Genomic DNA, 20,624 nt, shown 5'->3' with positions numbered 1-20,624 from the left:
TTCTCCCTCCCACCTCTCCCTGGGCTGAATCCCTAGAGACCCCCTGCATAGATCAAAGTACTTGGCAGGACCCTTTGCCTCCCTCCTCCCCCTCAGTGAAGCTTTGGAATGAGTCTGATTCTTTGAGGTATTTGGTGGAGGTGCCAGACAGAAGCCTGGGGAGATGCCAGCAGGCACCAGCAGAGCTGGCAACATGTGGACATAATGGGAAAATATTCCTGTTTCCTTCCAAAAACTGGAATTTTTATCACCTTTTACTCAGACCTACAAACCATGTAGTTAATACTCTTCTCTCTGTCCTTACACACAAGGCCTCACCATCCTGTCTTTTCCATACCTGGATCCTTTCCCATGGAATATGTGACCCATTAGCCAACTGGATGAAGTAACTCTTTCCAAGGCCGCTGCCTGCTTTCCTTTTAGATTTGAGTTGGGGGGGGGCACGGGAGGGCGGGCTCAGGCGGAGGGTCTGTGAGCAGAACTAACGGGAGTGGGTGAGGGACTTGGGGGGCGGGTGGAGTTAGGTGTGAGGGCCAAATGAAAACATCTTTCCCTGTCTTCCCCACTGGAGAGGGCCTCTTATTAAAAATTCCCAATAATAGTCATAACCTTTTGGAAAATGTCTGCGAATAGCAACTTTTACCATTACAGGAACAGGATAAAGGACAGGAAAAGCGTTACTTTCATGAAATACCGAAGAGAGAAGTGTGAGCTCTTAAAGACGGAAGTATCTTGGCCTAGCAGCTAACGTGGTTTCTTAAGATGTGCTCTTTACCTCTAGAAATACAGCATAGAGGAGCAGAGTTGTGTTTGCCCCAGCTCCCTCAGTAACCATGACTAAGTGCTGTATTTTCCCAGTTTAATATATTCAAGTTGAGGGAAAGATACCGTGTTTTCTGCTTAAGGTACAAATTTGATCATGGAGGTCAAATTTTGTCATCCTTGTCTCACACATTATCCACGGTAAATACAATATTAATATTTTCTTTGGGATTTTGAAGTAGCAGGAGAATATTTAGGTCATTCTATTTACTCCCCATATTTGTGAATATATTCTTTATAGTGCTCTTGTTTCTAGTTGTTTATACGTTGTTATCTTAAGTGCTCTCTATTTTTTCTCATCGTTCAGGAAATATTTAGCGAGTCCTTGCTGTGTGCCAGGTGCTGCCAATCCTTAAAACCTTTTGAGGAATAGGGATTATCTCTTAATACTAACAATGATACTAAGCTAATGTATCTTCATTGTAACTTAGTGCAGTGCGCAGCTCTGAGTGAAATGGCACGTGGTGTGCCATGATGAAGGCTGTTGAGTTATGGAACTTAGTAGAACCATAGAGGTACTATTGAGTTTGCACTAAGAGTAATAACTGATATATCTTGAGCATTTAATGTGTGCCTGTCATGGTACCTTCCAAATATAAACTCAGTTAGTCTTTAGAAGAACCCTAGGTAGTTACTGTTATTTCCTTAGTAAGTGGTAGAGTCAAGATTATAACTCAGGTCTAGCTGATTCCAGAGCCTAACACTCTTAACCACTGTACCATTCTGCCTTATAATAACTTAACAGATACCATGAGCTTTCATCTTAAAGTCCAGTTAGAAAAATGGATGTGTTTCCAGCTTTCCCAACAACTTAGATCTTGCATTAGTATACTTTGGAGGGCATTTTGAGCTTGGAATTGAAATCATTTGAAATGAGTTAGTTGGGGAATGATGAAAAGGAAACAGGCTTGAAAATATCAAAAAGCTTTCATTAGTTGCTTCTTAGTATGTAACACTATACAAAGAAACTATACCCAAACCATTCTTTTCTTTGATGAGCTTACAATTTAATTCCTGATGTAGGTAGAAATGAGAGGTTCGGACCATTGAACAAATATTAAAGTTAAATAATGTGCAAGATTATGCATAATTCAAGGGACAAATGTGTATGATGAGGGAGGGGAAAGAGGAAGTGGGCAAGGATATTAGATGTGTCATGGAGGATGGCCATCACCATTTGTAGTCTCTGGTTCGGGGGAAGGTTGGATGGTCATGTATCTGTTGCAGCCTGTAGGTGTTACTCAGTGGGAAGAGGTCTGCATTTGTTTAATTTTAGGTTTGGAACACAGCCTGAGGCTTGCTCCTTTGTACTATGATTCATCAATCTCACATACTAAGCTGACTCAAAATGGAGATAGTACTTGTGAGAAAGTGATCAAGAAATGTAAGGGAGTCCGGAAGTGGTGTGGGCGATCAGGTCCATGAGTCTGAATCAGCACTGACTGTCGCCGGGTCCGTGTGATGCAACAGTGGGAGATGAGCAGGGAATCTCTTTATCTTGACTCTGGAGTTGCTCATCGTGGTTGTGCATGATGTTACAGGCCACAAAATTATCCTTATTTTATGGTAACTGTAGTATTTGGGGTAGCAAATGCATTATTATAAAGACAGTCTTTTGAGTTTGGGGGATAGTATTTTAGGTCAGAAGTTTGGGGAAAGATGTGAATAGTACTTTAAGAGTTAAGCCTCTGAGGCCAACTGGCTGGGTTCCAGTGCTCTTCTGTCACTGTGTGACTTTGTCACCCTGTCTGACTCTTTCCTCATCTCTAATATTTGAATGGTAATATACCTACCTCATCGGGTTCGGTGAGGACTAAAGGAAATAATACTTGCGAAGAATTAGCACATAGAACAACGCTGGACATGTAGCAAATGTTCAGTACATTTATTACGTTTTTTTCCCTGCAAATGTTAATAGTTATTTTTGTTGCTACTACTGTAGCCATTATCATTACAATTATTATTTTAGTCACTTCCCTTTTGGAGTCCTTTTGTCCTATATAGATTGTGGTGACTTCCAGCTGATTTTTCTTTTAATCTAATCTCACTTAGAGTTGTGCTATTCCATATATTTTAATCTTACTATTAAGAATCCACAGTCATTTCCTCCTTCCCACCACGTTCAGGCTAAACTCCCCTTGTCGGGGGTTCAAATCCCTTTGCCAGCGGGGTCCCTCCCTCCTAATATTCTAACCATACCTTTCATTATTCCTCAGGTCAGTCATTTAGCCCCAGGTCAGTGATCTGCTTACTCTCCTTTCTACTGAACCCTGTGTCTGCCACCTTTCCATGGCAGCTTCCTTTCCTTTCCACCACGTGCTCAGTAGCTTTCAGCACTCACTTCTGCACCTACTCTTCCAGAATAGGCCTTCCCCCACTGATCCACCTAACTGGTCTGCACTTGGACTCGTGCAGTCTCACGTCTTGCACTTGGAGATATGCTGCTTGTGTTCCTTTAACTTTACCTAAATATTAAACTCTTTGGAAGTATGGATTAGGCTCTGTGAGGGCAGGGATTGTATCTGTCTGCACTGGATCCTCAGTACTTTATACAGTATCAAACAGTACTCATGATTACTTATTGTATAAACTCATTTTTCACTGAAAAACTCTTTAAGAGATCTAGTTCAGTCTTTATATATAATAGCATAGGAAGTACAACTGAATGAATCAATGAAACATCGTTTCATTTCTCAGGGAAAATGCCAGGATCCACTGGGGAAAGATCTGTAAGTTCCCTAAGCAACTTGATGAAAGCCTTTACTTAAGAATAATGGTGGTATTTTAAATTTCCATCATACTTTACATTTGGGAGAAAGCACCTTTTTATTTATGTTTTGAGTAGCTTTTATTTTCTTGGCATGTAACTATTTAATATCATGTATATAAATCTTTAAAGCTGTTATTGCTCTCTTTATTATGTGAGAAGTGGTATATTTTTCCCCCATTGTAATTGGATACCCATAGTGTTTATAAATGGTGTGTTACCTGACCAGTTGAATATAGGGGTAGGTGGGAGGAAAACTTTTCTTAAGAGTTGTAGTTTTCCACCTTATTGTTTCTGAAAGGTCAAGAACTCTGCCCCCTTATTGTGAGTTAGGATTTCTGTCCTTTTATTCTTTCTCTTTACTCAATAGCCGAACCAGATTTCCCTGGAGGAGAACATCCTGGTCTCCCGTTACATTAACAACCCCCTGCTTATAGACGGTGAGTTGCGATTGGGCCCTTGTCGGGCTCGATCTTGCTAATTTTAAAGAATATTTTCACAGTCTTCTCTAGTAAGTCTTTATGAAGCTAGGGTGGAATTCTTGGCAGCTGTGGCTCTAGAGATGAGGCTGGTGCCTTACCTACCTCATGGGATTATTTTGAAGATGAAATGAGAGACTAGAAAAGAAAGTGCTTTATAGTACACCGATGTGAGAGCTGCGCAGTCTGTATATGTAAGCTCTCTTTCTCAGTGTATGTATATGATATATCTCTATCTAAATGGGTAATTATTTATCCTTAAAGGGTGAGGTGTGCAGGCAGTCTGTGTTTTGTGGGGAGAGGAAGACTGTTCTTTCTGTCATATTTCTTTGTTACATTGCCTTGTTCATTCTGTAACAGAAAACAGATGAACCCCAATTTTTTTTTCCCTAGATTTCAAGTTTGATGTGCGCCTCTATGTGCTTGTGACTTCCTATGATCCTCTTGTTATCTATCTCTATGAAGAAGGATTGGCTAGGTAAGAGACTTTTGGGGGGAAGGGGTGTTTATTCAGAGTGGATCCATTAACGAGTGTATTAAGATCAGGCTGTTTCTTTCTGTTATGCTCAACTCAGAAAATTAGAGTGTACCCAGATGGGCTTCAGATTCCAGAACATCAGTCATGTTACTTTGCAGTCTCACTTGCATCTCTGCACATAGGAACACGCATCTGTATGCAAACACACACCTTTCCCAGCACCACGGATCCAGGATCACATTGTATTTTCATGCAATGGTGATTGTTATGATGACCCTAGTGTATTAAGATAAATTGTCATTGGTCTTCACAACCGATCTAGGAAAAAAGAATCCCATATTGATTTACCTGTTATATACCAGACATTTATTTCAGTGTTCACAACAACCTTATAGTTGATGCAGTTTTGCAGTTGGGGAAACAGGCTTCAAGGGGCGAGGGAACTTGGTCACTTTTCAGAGCTCTCCCAGCTGGATGGTAGTGGAGTGGGAATTTGAACTCGTGGATCTCACTCCAGAGCTCATAGTCTGAGCTGTTTCATGCCCTCTTTGTTGTCCTCTTGTATTTTGGGGACATTAGCTGCTTCTTTTTTTTTTTTTTTTCACCTGCAAGTAATACACTTAACAGTGGTTGTATATACATTTTGTTTCTCTTGAAGTACTTTTTAGGTTTTAAGGTAACGTGACTTACTTACAAAATTAAGCTCAAGTTATAATAATTTGAAGTGTCCCTCCCACCCCCATCCACAGAATTTTACAGGTGACATTGTTTTCATAGCCCCTTTACATTGTTTAAAATAAATATGTAACTTTGCTGTGCTTGTGTTCTTTCCCCCCACAAAACTAATATATAAATCTATTTACTGGGGGCGGCTGGGTGGCTCAGTCGTTAAGCGTCTGCCTTCGGCTCAGGTCATGATCCCAGGGTCCTGGGATCGAGCCCCACATCGGGCTCCCTGCTCCGCGGGGAGCCTGCTTCTCCCTCTCCCACTTCCCCTGCTTGTGTTCCCTCTCTCTCGGTCTCTCTCTCTGTCAAATAAATAAATAAAAATCTAAAATCAATCAATCAATCAATCAATCTGTTTTCTAACTAGCTTGCCCTGAAGTCCCTTTTCTGCATAGTGGCCCTTATAGGACACAGCAGTTGAGGAGGTACTTTGCATCTGCAGTCAGCCATGACGAGCTAAAAAAGCCTGGTCTGTATTTGTGTATTTTAGAAAATGCACCTGGAAGATGGGAAATATCATGGTTAAAAGAAGCCTATTTAAGTTTAGGTGCTTTGACATGAATTATTGTCCTCTGGAAGCTGCTATTTTAGAATGTTATTTTAATTCTGTCATAGACTCACATTTTTGATGTATCCTGTGACTAGAATCAGGGTGAGCACCTTTAACCAGCTTGTAGCTGGTTGAGGTGAGTCTCCCCTTCGCCTCTAGGTGGCAGCGACAGCATTCAGAAACACGGTCATAAAAGATTTCTGAGTTTGAGCGTGAGGAACACTGGAGGCTACCAAAGCTCCATGGTTCTGGACTCTTGTTCCTTGCAAAGGAGGGGGAAACTAAAGTCTCTCTCAGTTTCTAGGTAAAGGGCTGAACCAGACATTTGAGCACACCCTGCCTCCTAGCCCTAATGAGCTTTTCATAGGCGGGCAGTTTTCTGTCGTGTTTGCAGACACATGTGCTCTCAGACTTTGAAGTATAGGTTTAAAAGCTGAGTCCCCATACTATGTAGATCAAAAAGAAGGTAAAAGATACCCTTTCCTTCTGCTCAGGGGTATAAGGTGCTGAGGATTTTCCATTTTGTAAGCTGAGATACCTGAGCTTTCCCAGCCCTTCCTTCCCTCCATCCTCACCCCATCTTGCCTCCTGTGCTCTTCTCAGGAACTGATGATGTCCTGCCACAAATTGAACTTCTTGAATAGGGAAAAGACCTCAAGGTTACACCCGCTGTTTCTCAAGGATATCATACCAGCATGTTCTGTGTATTATTCCAAAGGCATTGCACTCACGGTATCAATAGCCCTCTCTGTTGGTAAAATTTAGCATAGTTTTAAGGCCTCAGTGGTTCAGCTATGAAATGAGAGCACTACAACATTCATTATAGAATTTACTACAGATATGCGAGTGCTTTGGCTACTGGATGTGTGTTGGAAGTCAGAATCCACTGAATTGAGTAACTGTCTTCTCTTGCCTCCAGCAGGAACTGAGTGTGTGTATGTGTGGGTGTGTGTGTACTTTTTTTTTAATGGATGCTTTTTTTTTTTTTCCCCCAGAATAATTTGGAAGACAGTTTTTAAAAAACCCAGACCAAATTGAACCAAATCATAGGACTGTTCAGGGCTTTGGCTCAGTTAATCCAGAAGGATAGGTGAATATCAACGCTTTACACGAGGATGGTGCAGTAGGACAGGCTATTAGTGAGTCCTGCGCAGCTGCCCTGCTGTACACAGGAACTTCCATGTGCCCAAGTTCCTGTGTCTTTTTTTTTTTTATAAAGATTTTTATTTATTTGACAGAGAGCGACACAGCAAGAGAAGGAACACAAGCAGGGGGAGTGGGAGAGGGAGAAGCAGGCTTCCCACCGAGCAGGGAGCCCGATGCGGGGCTCGATCCCAGGACCCTGGGACCACGACTGAGCCGAAGGCAGACGCTTAACGACTGAGCCACCCAGGCGCCCTCAAGTTCCTGTGTCTTAACTCACTATCTATCTTGGCATTCATCTGCTGCTTTTTAATCCTCAGAATCTGCTCAACTGTGTCATTACATTCAACAATAGTCTATAGCGTCTCCAGATCTGCAGCCTCTGGTAATTTTGGGTCATGTGTGTTTGCTGTAGACATTACTGAAGATAATCAGTTTAGGATGAGATCAGTGGGCCATTTTACTTTGAGGGTCAACAAGGAAAACCGTAATTTTTCCTAAACAGAAAGCACTGGCAGCAAATATAATTGGCTTCCTCTTTAGAAAAGAAGGGCCTTCTCCCGTGTCACTTCTGTTTTGGGCCTCAAATTAATGGTTAGGAGACATAAAGATTAAGTTCATTCATAGGACTGTTTTGTGAACTAAATATTTTGTGTCAGTTCTTGACCTTTTTAAACTTATTAAGAAAAAGACCAGAAATCGTTTGTTTTTAGATTAATAATTTCCAGTTGTCCTTGTTGTTTTATTAACACAGGAAAACTGTCATTATTTTCTTATACCTGGGCGAAATATGGAGCTGTTTAGAAAAAAATTGTGTTCCTCGTATTTGGGCCCAGCATTTTTGCCCCAAAGTTCCACCCTGCTTTTGAGTTTGACAAGTGTGTTCCTGCTTTGCACCAGCAGGGGACACTCAGCTTCCAGAGAGGGGTACCATTCTCTACCAAAGTGGTGTAGATGCTTTTTTCTTGTCAGAGGTGGGATCCAAAAAGACTTTGTCCTGGATTTTACAGTTTTAGGTGGATCCAATATGTGGTCTGAACGATTTGATGAGGCCTTTTTTGAGACAGAGCTAATAGCCAAATTTTCACTGCAACAGGAAAAAGAAAAAGTTAAAAGAAATTAAAACAAAATTGACTTGAACACCAAATGTGTTGTCAGACACCCGAAGATAGGTAGCACTGGCAACTTGGGGGAAATGAAGGTGCCCATCCACAGAACTGGAGGCTCCCATCCACACTGGAACGTGGGAGGCGAGGACAGTGAGAAGGTCCCACTCAGGACCTGCCTTTCTTCTGCTTTAGCCATATTATTGAGTGGAAATTCAGAAAAGACCCCCAAGCATTTGTAATGCCTTTCCCTTCTTCCCCACCCCCAGTTCCTTCTTCAGTAGCCTTCCTTGCTAATTAACACTGGCTCCGCAGGGATATTTACCTTTTCTCTGCTGGATTCCTGTGGTTTTGAAAGAATTCAGGTACTTGCTGGTTGCCAAGGAATTCAGATTACCTCACAGGCTGCACACTGTCCAGAATCTCTGCCACAGCAGCGAGGGGGGTGGGGGGCCGTGGAGACAGCAACAAGGGCAAGAAAACCCTCTCCAGTGCTCATTGTCACCCTCCCTGGCAGGCCTTTGCTGTTTGTGAAGTTTGAGTCATTTCTGGCTCTGAAGACCGGGGATCAGGCTGGTAATCCCCTCCCAGACGGCTCTGTGGGGCGCTGCCTAGTCACTGCAGTGCTTTGGCAGTCTCCCGCCTGCAGCTGGTTGACAGCAGATCAGAGAGCTCTTGGGCCTCTTGTTCTCTTCCATAAGATTTTTCTGGGTCAGGCCAGGATGAAACCTGGTGGCTCCTGGCAAGGCCGCCTGAGGTGCTGTCTCTTCATCCTCCGGGCCTTTCTGGCTCGGAATGGCTACACCTGCTGAAAGATAACTCAAGTGCCACAGCCAGGGGCTCCTCGGGGCTGGCCTCCTCTTTGTATGTTTGGACTGAAGGTTTGTTAGATGATGTGACTATCAAAGGGAAGGGGCTAACTGCCCTACGTCCAGATTATCTATGACTCTACCTATGGTGCCGTATCTATGAAGAACAACATAGGTTTGGAATGGAGGAAGAGAGTTTAAAGGATTCCACTAAGTCTGTGCTTTCCCTTCCTGTTTTGGTTCCACACTGGCGACGTTCCCTGGACAAGCAACTCAGGTGCAGTTTCAGTTCAAGCTTATCCAGTACCTTCTATGTGCCTAACACGGGACCCCTTCCCACAGACGCTTAAGAGTTTTAGACAGATCCTTACCATTGTCTCCGTTCTCATTGAGAAACATTAGGAAGCAAAAAGGAAAGGTAGCTTTTGACTTAGGAATTCATTGTCAGAATAAAGATTATATGTTTCAGTGTGGTTTAAAAAAAAGGCATATACTTCTCCATTCGTTGGCGTGCTGTGAAATAGTACACAGAGTTTCAGATTTGGCAAAGAAGTAGAGGCTCCCTACCCCCCCCCCCATTTTTTTTGGTTTAAAGGTCAAGGCTATGAAATTCTATCATTAGAGCTTTTTCTAAATCTTGATTTCATTAAGAGGGAGGGAGGTTCAAGACTCAATTCATCACTTCGATTTCAGTATGTGCTAGGATAAGTATTTGCAAACGTGGTCCTGGGGTGGCTGGCAGAGAATTACCTCTTAGGTTGCAGCTAATAACGAGCTTGCGTTGAACCTTTCAGACCTAAACGGGCTGAAATCTGATATGTGAAGGTCTAAATCAGGGGTCACAAACCTAAAGACTCATGAGGACATTCACTGAGAGTGAGCCAGTGTGAGTAGGGGGAGGGGCAGAGGGAGAGAGAATCTCAAGCAGACTCTGTCCTGAGCGCGGAGCCTGACTCGGGGCTCGATCTCAGGACCCTGAGATCATGACCTGAGCTGAAATCAAGAGTTGGATGCTTAACTGACTGAACCACCGAGGTGCCCCAAAAATCTAGATTTTTATTGAGAAACTTACTTCTGTTTTTAGACTCTGAATTTTGAAACCATTTCAGACTTCTAGAAAAGCTGTAAAAATAGCAGTTACCTTTTACCTTGCATGTAGAGATCCCATTCAGATTTTGCCATTTGTCCGATAATGTTCTCTGTAACAAAAGGATCTGATCCAGGATCACATGGTCTATGTAGTTGCCGTGTCTCTTTAGTCCCCTTTGGTCTGGAACATTTCCCTCAGTCTTCCCATGACTTTTATGACCTTAGCATTTGTGAGGATTAAAGGCCAGTCATTTTTTAGAATGTTCCTCAGTTGGAGTTATCTGATATTTTTTCATGAGTGGACCCAGGTTATGTATTTTTGGCCAGAATTCCACAGAAGTGATGCTGTTGTTACTGCATTATATCTGATGGCACATGATAATTGTTTATTGGTGTTTGACCACTTGATTAAGGTGATGTCTTCCAGATTTGTCTGCTGTAAAATTACTTTGTTTTCTCCTCTGTCATTAATAAGTATCTTCAGAGGAGATTTTGAGACCATGTAAAATCTCCTTCCTCATCTAGTTTTTACTCAGTGATTTTACTATCCATTGATGTTTCTTGCCTGAATTATTACTGTGACAGTTGCCAAATGATGATTTTCTAATTCCTTTATTCCTTTTCCTTTTATTATTTGGCATTTTACTCCAAGGAAGAGCTGTCTCTTCTTCCTGTTTATTTATTCATTTATTTATTTATACCAGTGGGGACTCAAGGATTCCTATTTTATTTAATGGGTTATAATCCTTTATTATCAGGATTTATTTTGATGTCATATTGTCTCAGATTTGGCCAGTGGGAGCCCTTGTAAGCTGGCTTTTGTGTCCTCTCATTTCTTTGAGCACAAGATGTTTCAGGCTCCTCTCGTTCTTTCTCTGCCCTAGCTCTGGAATCAGCCATTTTCTCCAAAGGGCGTTGATTGCTTTTAATGGAGAACAGTATTTAGAAATCAAGATCCAGAGCTAGATAAGCTCATTGCTCTGGGATATTGCTGCTTTAAGGTCCTTGAAATGGGCAGACCTAGGAAATCTATGTTTGTATATATGGACATGTACATGTACACACACTGACATCTGTATTTAATTTTCTATCTGTCTCCATATATTGAAAAGTGGAATTTATATTAATACTTCCAATTCTCCTTCAAAACTACAGGGCTCGTTCTAGATTTTCCCTTTCCTTGTTTTTTTGTTTTTTTTTTAATCTCTCTTCTCCAACAGTGAGAAATCTGACTCCCTTTATCTTCAGCATATTTATTCACTCAATTCCTTTGTGTGTAGCCAATCTCTGGACCTCCTTGGCCACTGCCCCCCTCAGATGCCCTCCTTGTGTGGACTCTGACCCCTGTGGGCCACTGCCCTGCACAGATAACCTCCATGTACTGCCTGTGGGCTGCCTTCCTATCCTGTCCACCATCTTCCTCGATATAAGTCCTGGCTGTAGGAAGGAAGGTCTAATTTTTAAATGCTGGCCAAGTCATTCAAGTTGTTTTTTTTTTTAAACAGTTTGTGGGTTAATCAGAACTTGATTAGTAGGCTGGTAGGACCTCTGGTCTAGATGATATGAAGGAAATGTTAGGAACTGGTGACCAGAGATGAACATGGTCTGTTTAATAGGGGCTTTAGTGAGAACCCTAATATCTTCCTGACTTAGGAGGGAAGATGAGCATGCATATCTACGTGGCCTTCTACATTCCCCATTGGGCTAAGCGAAATAAAGAGTGTAGCTTTTGGCCCTTTTGGTAACTTCCCATTGAGCCTAAGTTTGTTTTTGTTTTTGTTTCCTCTAATTCTTACTTCTCAATGCTCTTTAGAAGCCCACTCTGTGACACTAATAATCTTGTCCTTGCTGGAGTTTAGAGTATAAATTCCTCAGTGAAAAGGAAGATTAGGACGAAGAAACCTTATTTGTTGGAGATGCAGTCCTGTTGAAAAAAGGGGTGTGGAAATGACGGATGTGTGGAGTACCAGGTTACTCAACTGCCAGGCTTTTGCCAGTCTTTTCTGGTTGTCGAGCAAGTTAGATCAGGTCCTCATATCAAGGAGAGATGAAAACCCTCTTTCTCTGAAGCAGAACCTTTTCCTCCCTCTCGATCATTATTCTTTTGGGGGAGAGGATGGCAGGAGGTATGTCACTGTGGAGTAATGTCTGGGTGGGTCCTCTTTGCATTTCATTAGAATTCAGAGAATGACAGTCACCCACTTGATTGGAGAATGTCTATAGAAGGAAGATTGGGATGCATAGATAAGGTTTACTTACCATGGAGTGACACGGTTGGAAGTTAGGTGATAAATACGGGAAGTTTCTGAAAAATCAGAGGTCCTTCTCATGCACAGACATAATGGTCATTAAACCCTTGTCCCTTAACCATACATGCCTGGTCAACATTTTCTCTTTGTCCACATCCTTCTTCCTGTCCTCATGTTTGTTTATTTTAATTTTGGGGTTTTTGGGGGTTGTTTTTCACTTTTCTTTCTTTGGCTTTCATATATTTCTAGCACAGGGAATTAGGAAGCGGAGATGGTGGGTGAGAAGAAATGGAGAAGAGGAACATTTTTAAATGCTGCCCTTTAATGTGGTAGAAATTCATGTTGACTTCATAGTCTGAGTAAGCATATGTAAATAATTTGTAAATCATATGAAAATAAACTTGTGGCCTTCCAGGATTTTTTTTCACACACTTGGATATGCCTCTTGGGAAAACCACTTTAGTGAAGGGTGATATGGTTATAGTGGTATGTAAACAGGGGTTGATATTTACCATAACCATTCGACTCGAGTGTCCTTTTGTTGATGTTGAGTATCACTGGAAAGTTTTCTCTTTCCCTGGTTACTTCCTTCAGAGGCACGTATATTTTATACTTTGGTCTTCTTTTGACAACAGTCCAGGGTATCAAGTTGCTGCTCTGTTTTCAGTGGGCTCCATGTTTAATCCTTCTGTCTTTTGCCTTCATTCCAAATTCAGGAATTAGTCTCCTACACTATGCTCATATTTATGCTGTTCTTGCAGACCTAGGCTTTGTGTGCTGTTAATGCTGCCATTATTATTTCTTAAAATGAACTTTATAGATCAGTTCTGGTATTTCTACAGATGAGTTTTAAATCTGTACAACGTGATGCCAACAGTTTTTTCTTTTTTGCTTAATGTTTTCCATAGAATACTATGGTGCCGGGCACTATGTACGCACCCACTAGGTGTTTCTTGACCAGCTAATGCCCCATCATCCACAGCATCCCACACACAATTTCCCAGGCGTGGGCGACCCTATTTTCATTTTTCACCCTTCCTATTGGTCTAAGGTTCTATAAGAGAAGCAGTATCTTGTGGTTAAGAACATGTGGAGTCAGTGTGTGTGGGGGGGTATTTATGAATTTATTAAAGTTACATTCTTTGAACTTAATATAACTTACGCATTATTACAACAGCCAGATTTGCAGACAGCAATATTGAGGGTGAGAAAATAATTCAATTTAGGGAGACATGATTGTTTCAACATTTAACCAGATATATATGGGACAACAACACTGTGACTAAGAGCATGGGTTTTAGAGTCAGACAGCCTTGGTTTTGATTCTGGCTGTGCTATTTCTTTTTTTTTCTTTTTAAGTTTTTATTTAAATTCCAGCTAGTTAACATATAGTGTAATATTAGTTGCAGGTGTACAATATACTGATTCAGCACTTCCATACAACACTTGGTGCTCATCACAACAAGTACACTCCTTAATCTCTCTCTCTTTTTCTCCTCCCTTCACTGTGTAGAAGTTTTTTATTTTGATGTAGTCCCAATAGTTTATTTTTGCTTTTGTTTCCCTTGCCTCAGGAGACCTATCTAGAAAGAAGTTGCTAGGCCGATGTCAAAGAAGTTACTGCTTGTATTTTCTTCTAGGATGATTCTTATGGTTTCAGGTCTCACATTTAGGTCTTTAATCCATTTTGAATTTATTTTTATGTATAATGGAAGAAAGTCTAGTTTCATTCTTTCACATGTTGCTGTCCAGTTTTCCCAATACCATTTGTTGAAGAGACTGTCTTTTTCCCATTGGATAGTCTTTCCTGCTTTGTCGAAGATTAGTTGACCATATAGTTGTGGGTTCATTTCTGGGTTTTCTATTCTGTTCTACTCATCTGTGTGTCTATTTTTTGTGCCAGTACCATACTGTTTTGATTACTACAGCTTTGTAATATAACTTGAAGCCTGTAATTGTGATGCCTCCAGCTTTGCTTTTCTTTTTCAAGATTTCTTTGGCTATTCTGGGTCTTTTGTGGCTCCATACAAATTTTAGAATTATTTGTTCTAGCTCTGCAAAAATGCTGTTGGTATTTTGATAGGGATTGCATTAAATGTGTAGATGGCTTTGGGTAGTATAGACATTTTAACAATATTTGTTCTTCCAGTCCATGAGCATGGAATGTCTTTCCATTTCTTTGTGTCCTCTTCAATTTCTTTCATAACTGTTCTATAGTTTTCAGAGTACAGATCTTTGGGCTCTTTGATTAGGCTTATTACTAGGTATCTTTTTGTTTTTGGTGTAATTGTAAATGGGATTGGTTCCTTAGTTTCTCTTTCTGCTGCTTCGTTGTTGGTGTATAGAAATGCAACGCATTTCTGTATGTTGATTTTGTATCCTGTGACTTTACTGAATTTATCAGTTCTAGCAGGTTTTTTGTGGAGTTTTTGGGTTTTCTGTATATAGTATTGTGTCATTTGCAAATAGTGAAAGTTTTACTTCTTCCTTGCCAATTTGGATGCCTTTTATTTCTTTTTGTTGTCTGATTGCTGTGGCTAGGACTTCCAGTACTGTGTTGAATAAAAGTGGTGAGAGTGGACATCCTTGTCTTGTTCCTGATCTTAGGGGAGAAGCTCTCAGTTTTTTCCCATTGAAGATGATGTTAGCTGTGGGTTTTTTCATATATGGCCTTTATTATGTTGAGGTATAGTCCCCCCCAAGCCTACTTTGTGGAGGGTTTTTATCAAGAATGGATATTGTACCTTGTTAGTGTAATTTTGGACAAATTACTTAATCTTTCTAGGTTACATTTTAGTTTTTATATCCACTCTAAAAATGAAATATAATATTATCTACTTCAGAGACTTGCTTTAAGGAATGAATTAAATATTATATATGAAGCACCATAGGAGTGAGCACTTATCAAGCACTCATTATTTGTTAATGATATCACTCTCCTTTTATTAATACCACATTGATCCTGAGTTCTAGCCTACATTTCCTTGAACCCCTGCTCCTGACATTTAACTTAATGTCCTTTCTCTCAGGTTTGCAACTGTGCGGTATGATCAAGGAGCCAAGAACATTCGGAACCAGTTCATGCACCTGACAAACTATAGTGTGAATAAGAAGAGTGGAGACTATGTCAGGTACTGGCTACAGCTGAGCCAACATCCACGTGTGGGTGTTGTGGATGTGGAAAGTCAGCTCACTGTCCTGCATTTATCTCCATGTAACCTATGGGAAGCCGTCTGTCATTTAGCACATTTAGCTGCTGCTTCTCCATTGCTTGCCCTCCTTGTTACAGTGTCACCTTTCTCTACCAAAATATGCCTTCCTAAATTTCGTCTTCACCAACTTTTCTCACTTGACTTACGTGTGGGAATTTAATAGGCATATGGAACTTTTTAGAAGTCAAGAAATGAGGTTATTTCAGCACTTGGCAAAATGTATCAAAAGCTTTAAAAATATTGGTACCCTTTGACCCAGCATTTCCATTTCTAGGAACTTAACCTTAAGAAATAACAAGAGATGTGTGCACAAGATCAGAGAGAATGTTCATGACTGTACATTGTTAGGTGGAAAAAACAGGTTGCCAGATACTACTTGTAGTTTACTTTCTTTTTTAATATATAAGATAACTAAAGCTGTTTATGTTTGCCGAGGGGAGAAAATGGAAACTATAAGGATATATACTAAAATGTTAGCAGTGCTTAACTATGGTGGACAGGATTATGGGCGGGTGACTTCTGTTTTCTTCTCTGTGCTGAAGTAAAAACTTGTATGTTTGGGGGGAAAAAGTTAGGAATAAATTAAATGAAGAAAGAAATGAGGCCATCTCAGAAAAGGATTCAGTGGAAGGGAGTACAAGCCCAGCTGTGTGGAAATATTCCTTCTGCTCTGTTTTCTTTCATCCTGATAATTTTGCCAGAAAGTGGAAAAATAAAAAAGAAACCCAAACAGTTACTTTCTACCCAGACTAAAAATAGGTGTCTAGAAGGTCCAAGGAAAGGAAGAAAAGAATCTGGAAGTGATGGCATAGTTGCCAAAGCTCTATAGATTTCATGGAGTGTCCTGTGACCAGTGTTTGGAATGGTTGAAGATACCATATCCTTCACTCTGGGAGATGAGCAGACATGCAGCTAGTGGGTGGTGGGGTGGTGGTAGGGAATGAGGGGGCAGCTGCGAAACACGGGTTCCAGATTGCAAGACCCTTCCAATGGTCTTGGCAGTGTACCCTGTTTGCCAGTCTGCTGCTCTAGCAGGGGGGTACTTCTTTGCTTTCATTGTGGCTCCAGTGCATTCTCCCTTCAGTGATAACTCAGAAAGTATCAAAAAAAGCTGTGTATACCTCTGAAGCGGAGGGAGCTTGCTTCAGATGCTAACGCAGTTCTGTGCTGGGTTAGCTTATTAAAATGCTACACTACATAAGCTCACTAGCCCACCCAGACTCAGTTCTGGTCCGAAAATGGCATTAGAAGTTCTTCTGTGGGCTCATGTGACATTTACCTCAAAGTCTAGGTTAGTATCCCTGAACATTTCACTCTATTAATGTATTGTAACCACTCTTAAATTGTTTACATTCTTTCACACATTTCTTCCACCCTTTCATGATACATAATTGTTTGCTTAAGGAAGAATTTGCTGCCTTCTCCCCTACCCCCATCGGTAAGGGAGGCCATATGCATTTTCATTTCAATGGTAGGTAGGGATATATGACCAAAACGACCAAGAAAAGTTGCTTAGTGGAGGTCAGCAAAGGGAATGTTTTCCTAAAGATTAAAAGGACAAGTATTTGTAAAAAATCTGATTTCTGCTGCCAGGCCTATTCGCATGTGTGACCTCTATCCATTCCTTTGTTTTAGCTGTGATGATCCAGAGGTGGAGGATTATGGGAACAAATGGAGCATGAGTGCCATGCTTAGGTATCTGAAACAGGAAGGCAGAGATACAACTGGTGAGTACCAGGCCTTTTTCCCTGTTGATCTCTCTCCTCTGTGTAACCTGCCCTGGCCTCTCAGCATGAGTCACCTCTGTAGTTCTGACAGTGTCACTGAGACATCTGATGGGGTCATTGGTGGTGGTGTCAAGTTTTCCTGCCCTGTCCAAGATGGAGAACAGGCTTTCCATGAGCCCCGAAATCCTTTTTCTTGTTCTAGTTTGGAAGGCACAACTTTTTCCTTTAGCCTTTAGTGAATTAATCCTTCTTGAGTGTTGAACTGCAAACTGAAATACTTTCTCCATATTGGCCGTGAGTGCAAATTTGTCCAAGTTAATCTCTCCCATTCATGTTGCTGAATTGGAGAATGAGCAGTGTCAAATAGGAGTACAGGGCTTGGCATCAAAATGGACACTACTGCTGAGCCTTGAGCAGAGTGAGAAGTGCGCAAAAGGCTAAGCTCAGTCTACAAAGAGATGGGTGGTAGGAGAAGGCCGAAAGCGGGCGAGTAAGGCTTCCTTTCCATTCCATGTCTATCTTTTGTCGTAGCAGGCCACTTGAGTACAGTCCCCCGCACCTACATTCTGGACTGTGTCAACTTATTCCTAGATACGCCTTCTCCTGGAGTGCCTATTTGCATGAGCGCCACCTAGAGACTTTTTGGCATGAGCACATGTGCTTTTATAATCACACTGTGTTCTGGAATCCAGTCTTTCTACTCCATGCATTATAGTGTTTCTTCCTTCTTCTTCTGCTGCTGCTGCTGCTTTTTCTTCTTCTTCTTCTTTTTTTTTTTTGTAGCATTGATGGCCCATGTGGAAGACCTGATTATTAAGACTATAATCTCTGCTGAACTAGCTATTGCTACAGCCTGTAAAACCTTTGTTCCTCACCGCAGCAGTTGTTTTGGTAAGGAGACTCAAGAAGCTTACTATGTTTTATGAAAAGGGGGTTGGGAAGTTGGGATGGGATCCTGGGGTAGAGAGGCTTAGTGATTCTACAGGAATAAGAGGTATGTGGTGGACTTTTCTTTCTAGGCTCACATAGCACATGAAGGTCCCACTAAGAGGCCAGTGGTAGGCTTACTTGGAGGTCCCCTGAGGACTCACGAGCTTTCTGTGTGGGAAGCAGGGATTGGAACTAAAGTATGGGTCTCTTTGTCAGAGTGCAATCAGAAAAAGCCTGCAATGGACTGTACAGGAATCCAGCTTTAACAAATATATTCCAGAGCTCTTTGGCAGCCAGACTGGGAACCGTTCCAAGAAGCTCTGGCTGGTACCAGTATGTGCTTTCTCCCAGTTTCCAATGACTCCTCCTTTTTGTGTTAGTCTTCTTTCTAGTGGCTTTCTCCCCCCACGTCTCTTTCTTCTCCTCCTCTTCCTCCTTCCCTCCCCTTTTCTCCCACCCATAACTCTCCGATTGCACAGAGAAGGAGTAAGAAACAGCTCACAACTCCTGGATCAGGAAGTCCGTTCCTCCTGACCTGCTGGCTGTGACAGGCACCAAGGGCGCCTGCGCACGTTTCCTTTCTGTGTGGGTGTGAGCTCTTTAGTGATTGCCAGTGTCAGTGTCTGTAAAGTCCACTAGGCTTTCGGCAGGTGGTAGGCTTTGTTAGTAAAACACACTAGGGTCATTGCTGGGGGGATATTTAAAGTAATACAGTAGTCAGGATATAAGGCATGGCTTGCTCGGGAGGCTGGGTAACAGGAAAGTAGAGAACATGGCTGTTAGAGCCTGATGGAGTTAGTTTAAAAGCCATTCGCACCCCTTACTAGTTTTCTCATTTTCAGCAAGTTACTCCAGTCCTGTTTCCTCAACTTTAAAATGGCAGTAATGATGGTACCTACCTCCCAAGGGTACCATGAAGATCAGATGAGATGATGTGTGCAAAGCAGTTGGCTCAATGTCTGCTCCTCAATTTGTGCTCAATAGAAATTATTTCTTTGTTATTTTTATAACTAGAATTAATAATTCTTGACCTCTTTCATGGATTATCATAATAGTCTGTACTTGAGGGGCACTAAAAAAGGGAGGTGTTGAGACTCCGAATAGAAGAGCTTAGATAAACCAGGACCTGAAATTATATAGGAAAAGAAGAGGTTGTGACATCTTTTCTAAATGCAGATATGTTCATGTCTTGTAAAACCCTCACATGGCTCCTTAGGCTTAACTAGTAAATAGAAACTTGATATGACTTCAAGGCTTCTAAGGACCTGACCCCAGCTGAATTTTCTAGAAATTCTAGAATTTTTAAGAAATTTCTAGAATCTCCACTTACACCTTATAATCCAACTATACCACTGAGCACTCCATGCCTCTGTGCCTCGGTATAAATTCTGCTGTCCTGTCTGCCCAGCACACTCATGTTCATATTCTAAGACTCAGCTTGACCATTGCCTTTTCTAGGAACCCTTGCTTAACAAAGTGCCCTGTTGTGTCTCCTTTCTCATGCTGTTCGATACTTTGTTCTGTTATGTTCTTTTCCTATCATATTGTGATGTTTTGTTTACATGTGCACTTCCCCCTTAGTCTCTGAGCTTATTGCCTCAATTCTCAGTAGCCACTGTGTCTCCCCTTCCCCTCTCACTCTCTTTTTGCCAAACCAAACCTTTCACCGTCTCCCTGGGCCTGCCAGGTCCTTCCCTCCCCCTCTGCCTTTGCACCTGCTTTATCCTACGTTTGACAGATTTTTCTCATGTTACTTTACTTAATACATTACCGACATCTTTTCAAGATGAAGTCAAGTATCAGTTCTTTGGTGAATTTTTTCCTAAGTATTCCAGTCACAGCCCTCCCAGCCCCCAGCTTTCCATTCATAATCTGCAGTGGTACCTGATTGTCATCTGGTACGCATTTATGTGTCTGACTCCCCTCCTGGACTAGAAGCTCCTTGCAGACAGGAGCGGTGTCTCCCTAGTTTCTGTTCCTCTTGTGCACAATAGCATTGTTTTTGCTCTCAGAGGATGTTTAAGAAATGTTTGTGAATGAATCATTGGTACTTGCTCTAATTGCCTTTTGGTGGCCTTTGATAGTAGGCTTCTCGGTAGATCTGTTTTGGTAAGGGCCTAGAGCTCTTAGCATTATTGTAAACTGTTTGAGGAAGGGGTGCATAGAACATATCTTCAACTTCAGAAACCTCACTAGATTAAAAAACTAAAGTTTCTTTTCCACATCTACTTGGCTCTTATATGAGGGTAAATTTCTTGGCATAAAAATTTTTGTTGTAGAAATGATCATAAGCTGTTCTGAAGGTTTCCTTTTCTATTTGTTTTATTACCTGATTGCCTTTTGGAAGCTTGAGAATTTCTGGAACTTAATGGCAGTGGAGATTCCGACATGAAATAAGTAGTGACTTTCTCTGACTCAGTAAAATACCCCTAAGTCCATTTCATCATCCATGGGTCCCCTTTCCCCCTCCCTGCTTTTCTTCAGTTTTAATAAAGTGAGTGCATCTGGAGTTTTTTAAGTTGTTGACTGTCTTCTTG

At 41.5% G+C, this 20,624-nt stretch overlaps 1 protein-coding gene across 13 annotated transcripts in view; it reads left to right on the top strand.

Moving 5' to 3' along the window:
- TTLL5 (tubulin tyrosine ligase like 5) overlaps positions 1 to 20,624 on the top strand; it is a 254,676-nt gene that overhangs the window by 35,869 nt on the left and 198,183 nt on the right. For all 13 annotated transcript variants that reach the window (XR_014148340.1, XR_014148339.1, XR_014148337.1 and 10 more), the window contains exons 8-12: positions 3,960 to 4,029; positions 4,462 to 4,546; positions 15,248 to 15,349; positions 17,066 to 17,157; positions 17,941 to 18,048. Coding sequence is in view for 9 of the 13 variants with exons in the window: in XM_081830183.1 (XP_081686309.1) it covers positions 3,960 to 4,029; positions 4,462 to 4,546; positions 15,248 to 15,349; positions 17,066 to 17,157; positions 17,941 to 18,048 (457 nt within the window). In the remaining 4 variants the exon portion in view is untranslated. The remainder of the gene's footprint in view (positions 1 to 3,959; positions 4,030 to 4,461; positions 4,547 to 15,247; positions 15,350 to 17,065; positions 17,158 to 17,940; positions 18,049 to 20,624) is intronic.

This window comes from Leptonychotes weddellii, chromosome 9 (assembly GCF_054177405.1).
Source record: "Leptonychotes weddellii isolate Sample4059 chromosome 9, ASM5417740v2, whole genome shotgun sequence".
Classification (NCBI taxonomy): Eukaryota; Metazoa; Chordata; class Mammalia; order Carnivora; family Phocidae; genus Leptonychotes; species Leptonychotes weddellii.
Note: the sequence above shows the minus strand (reverse complement) of the source record. Positions and strands in the feature narration are given on the sequence as shown.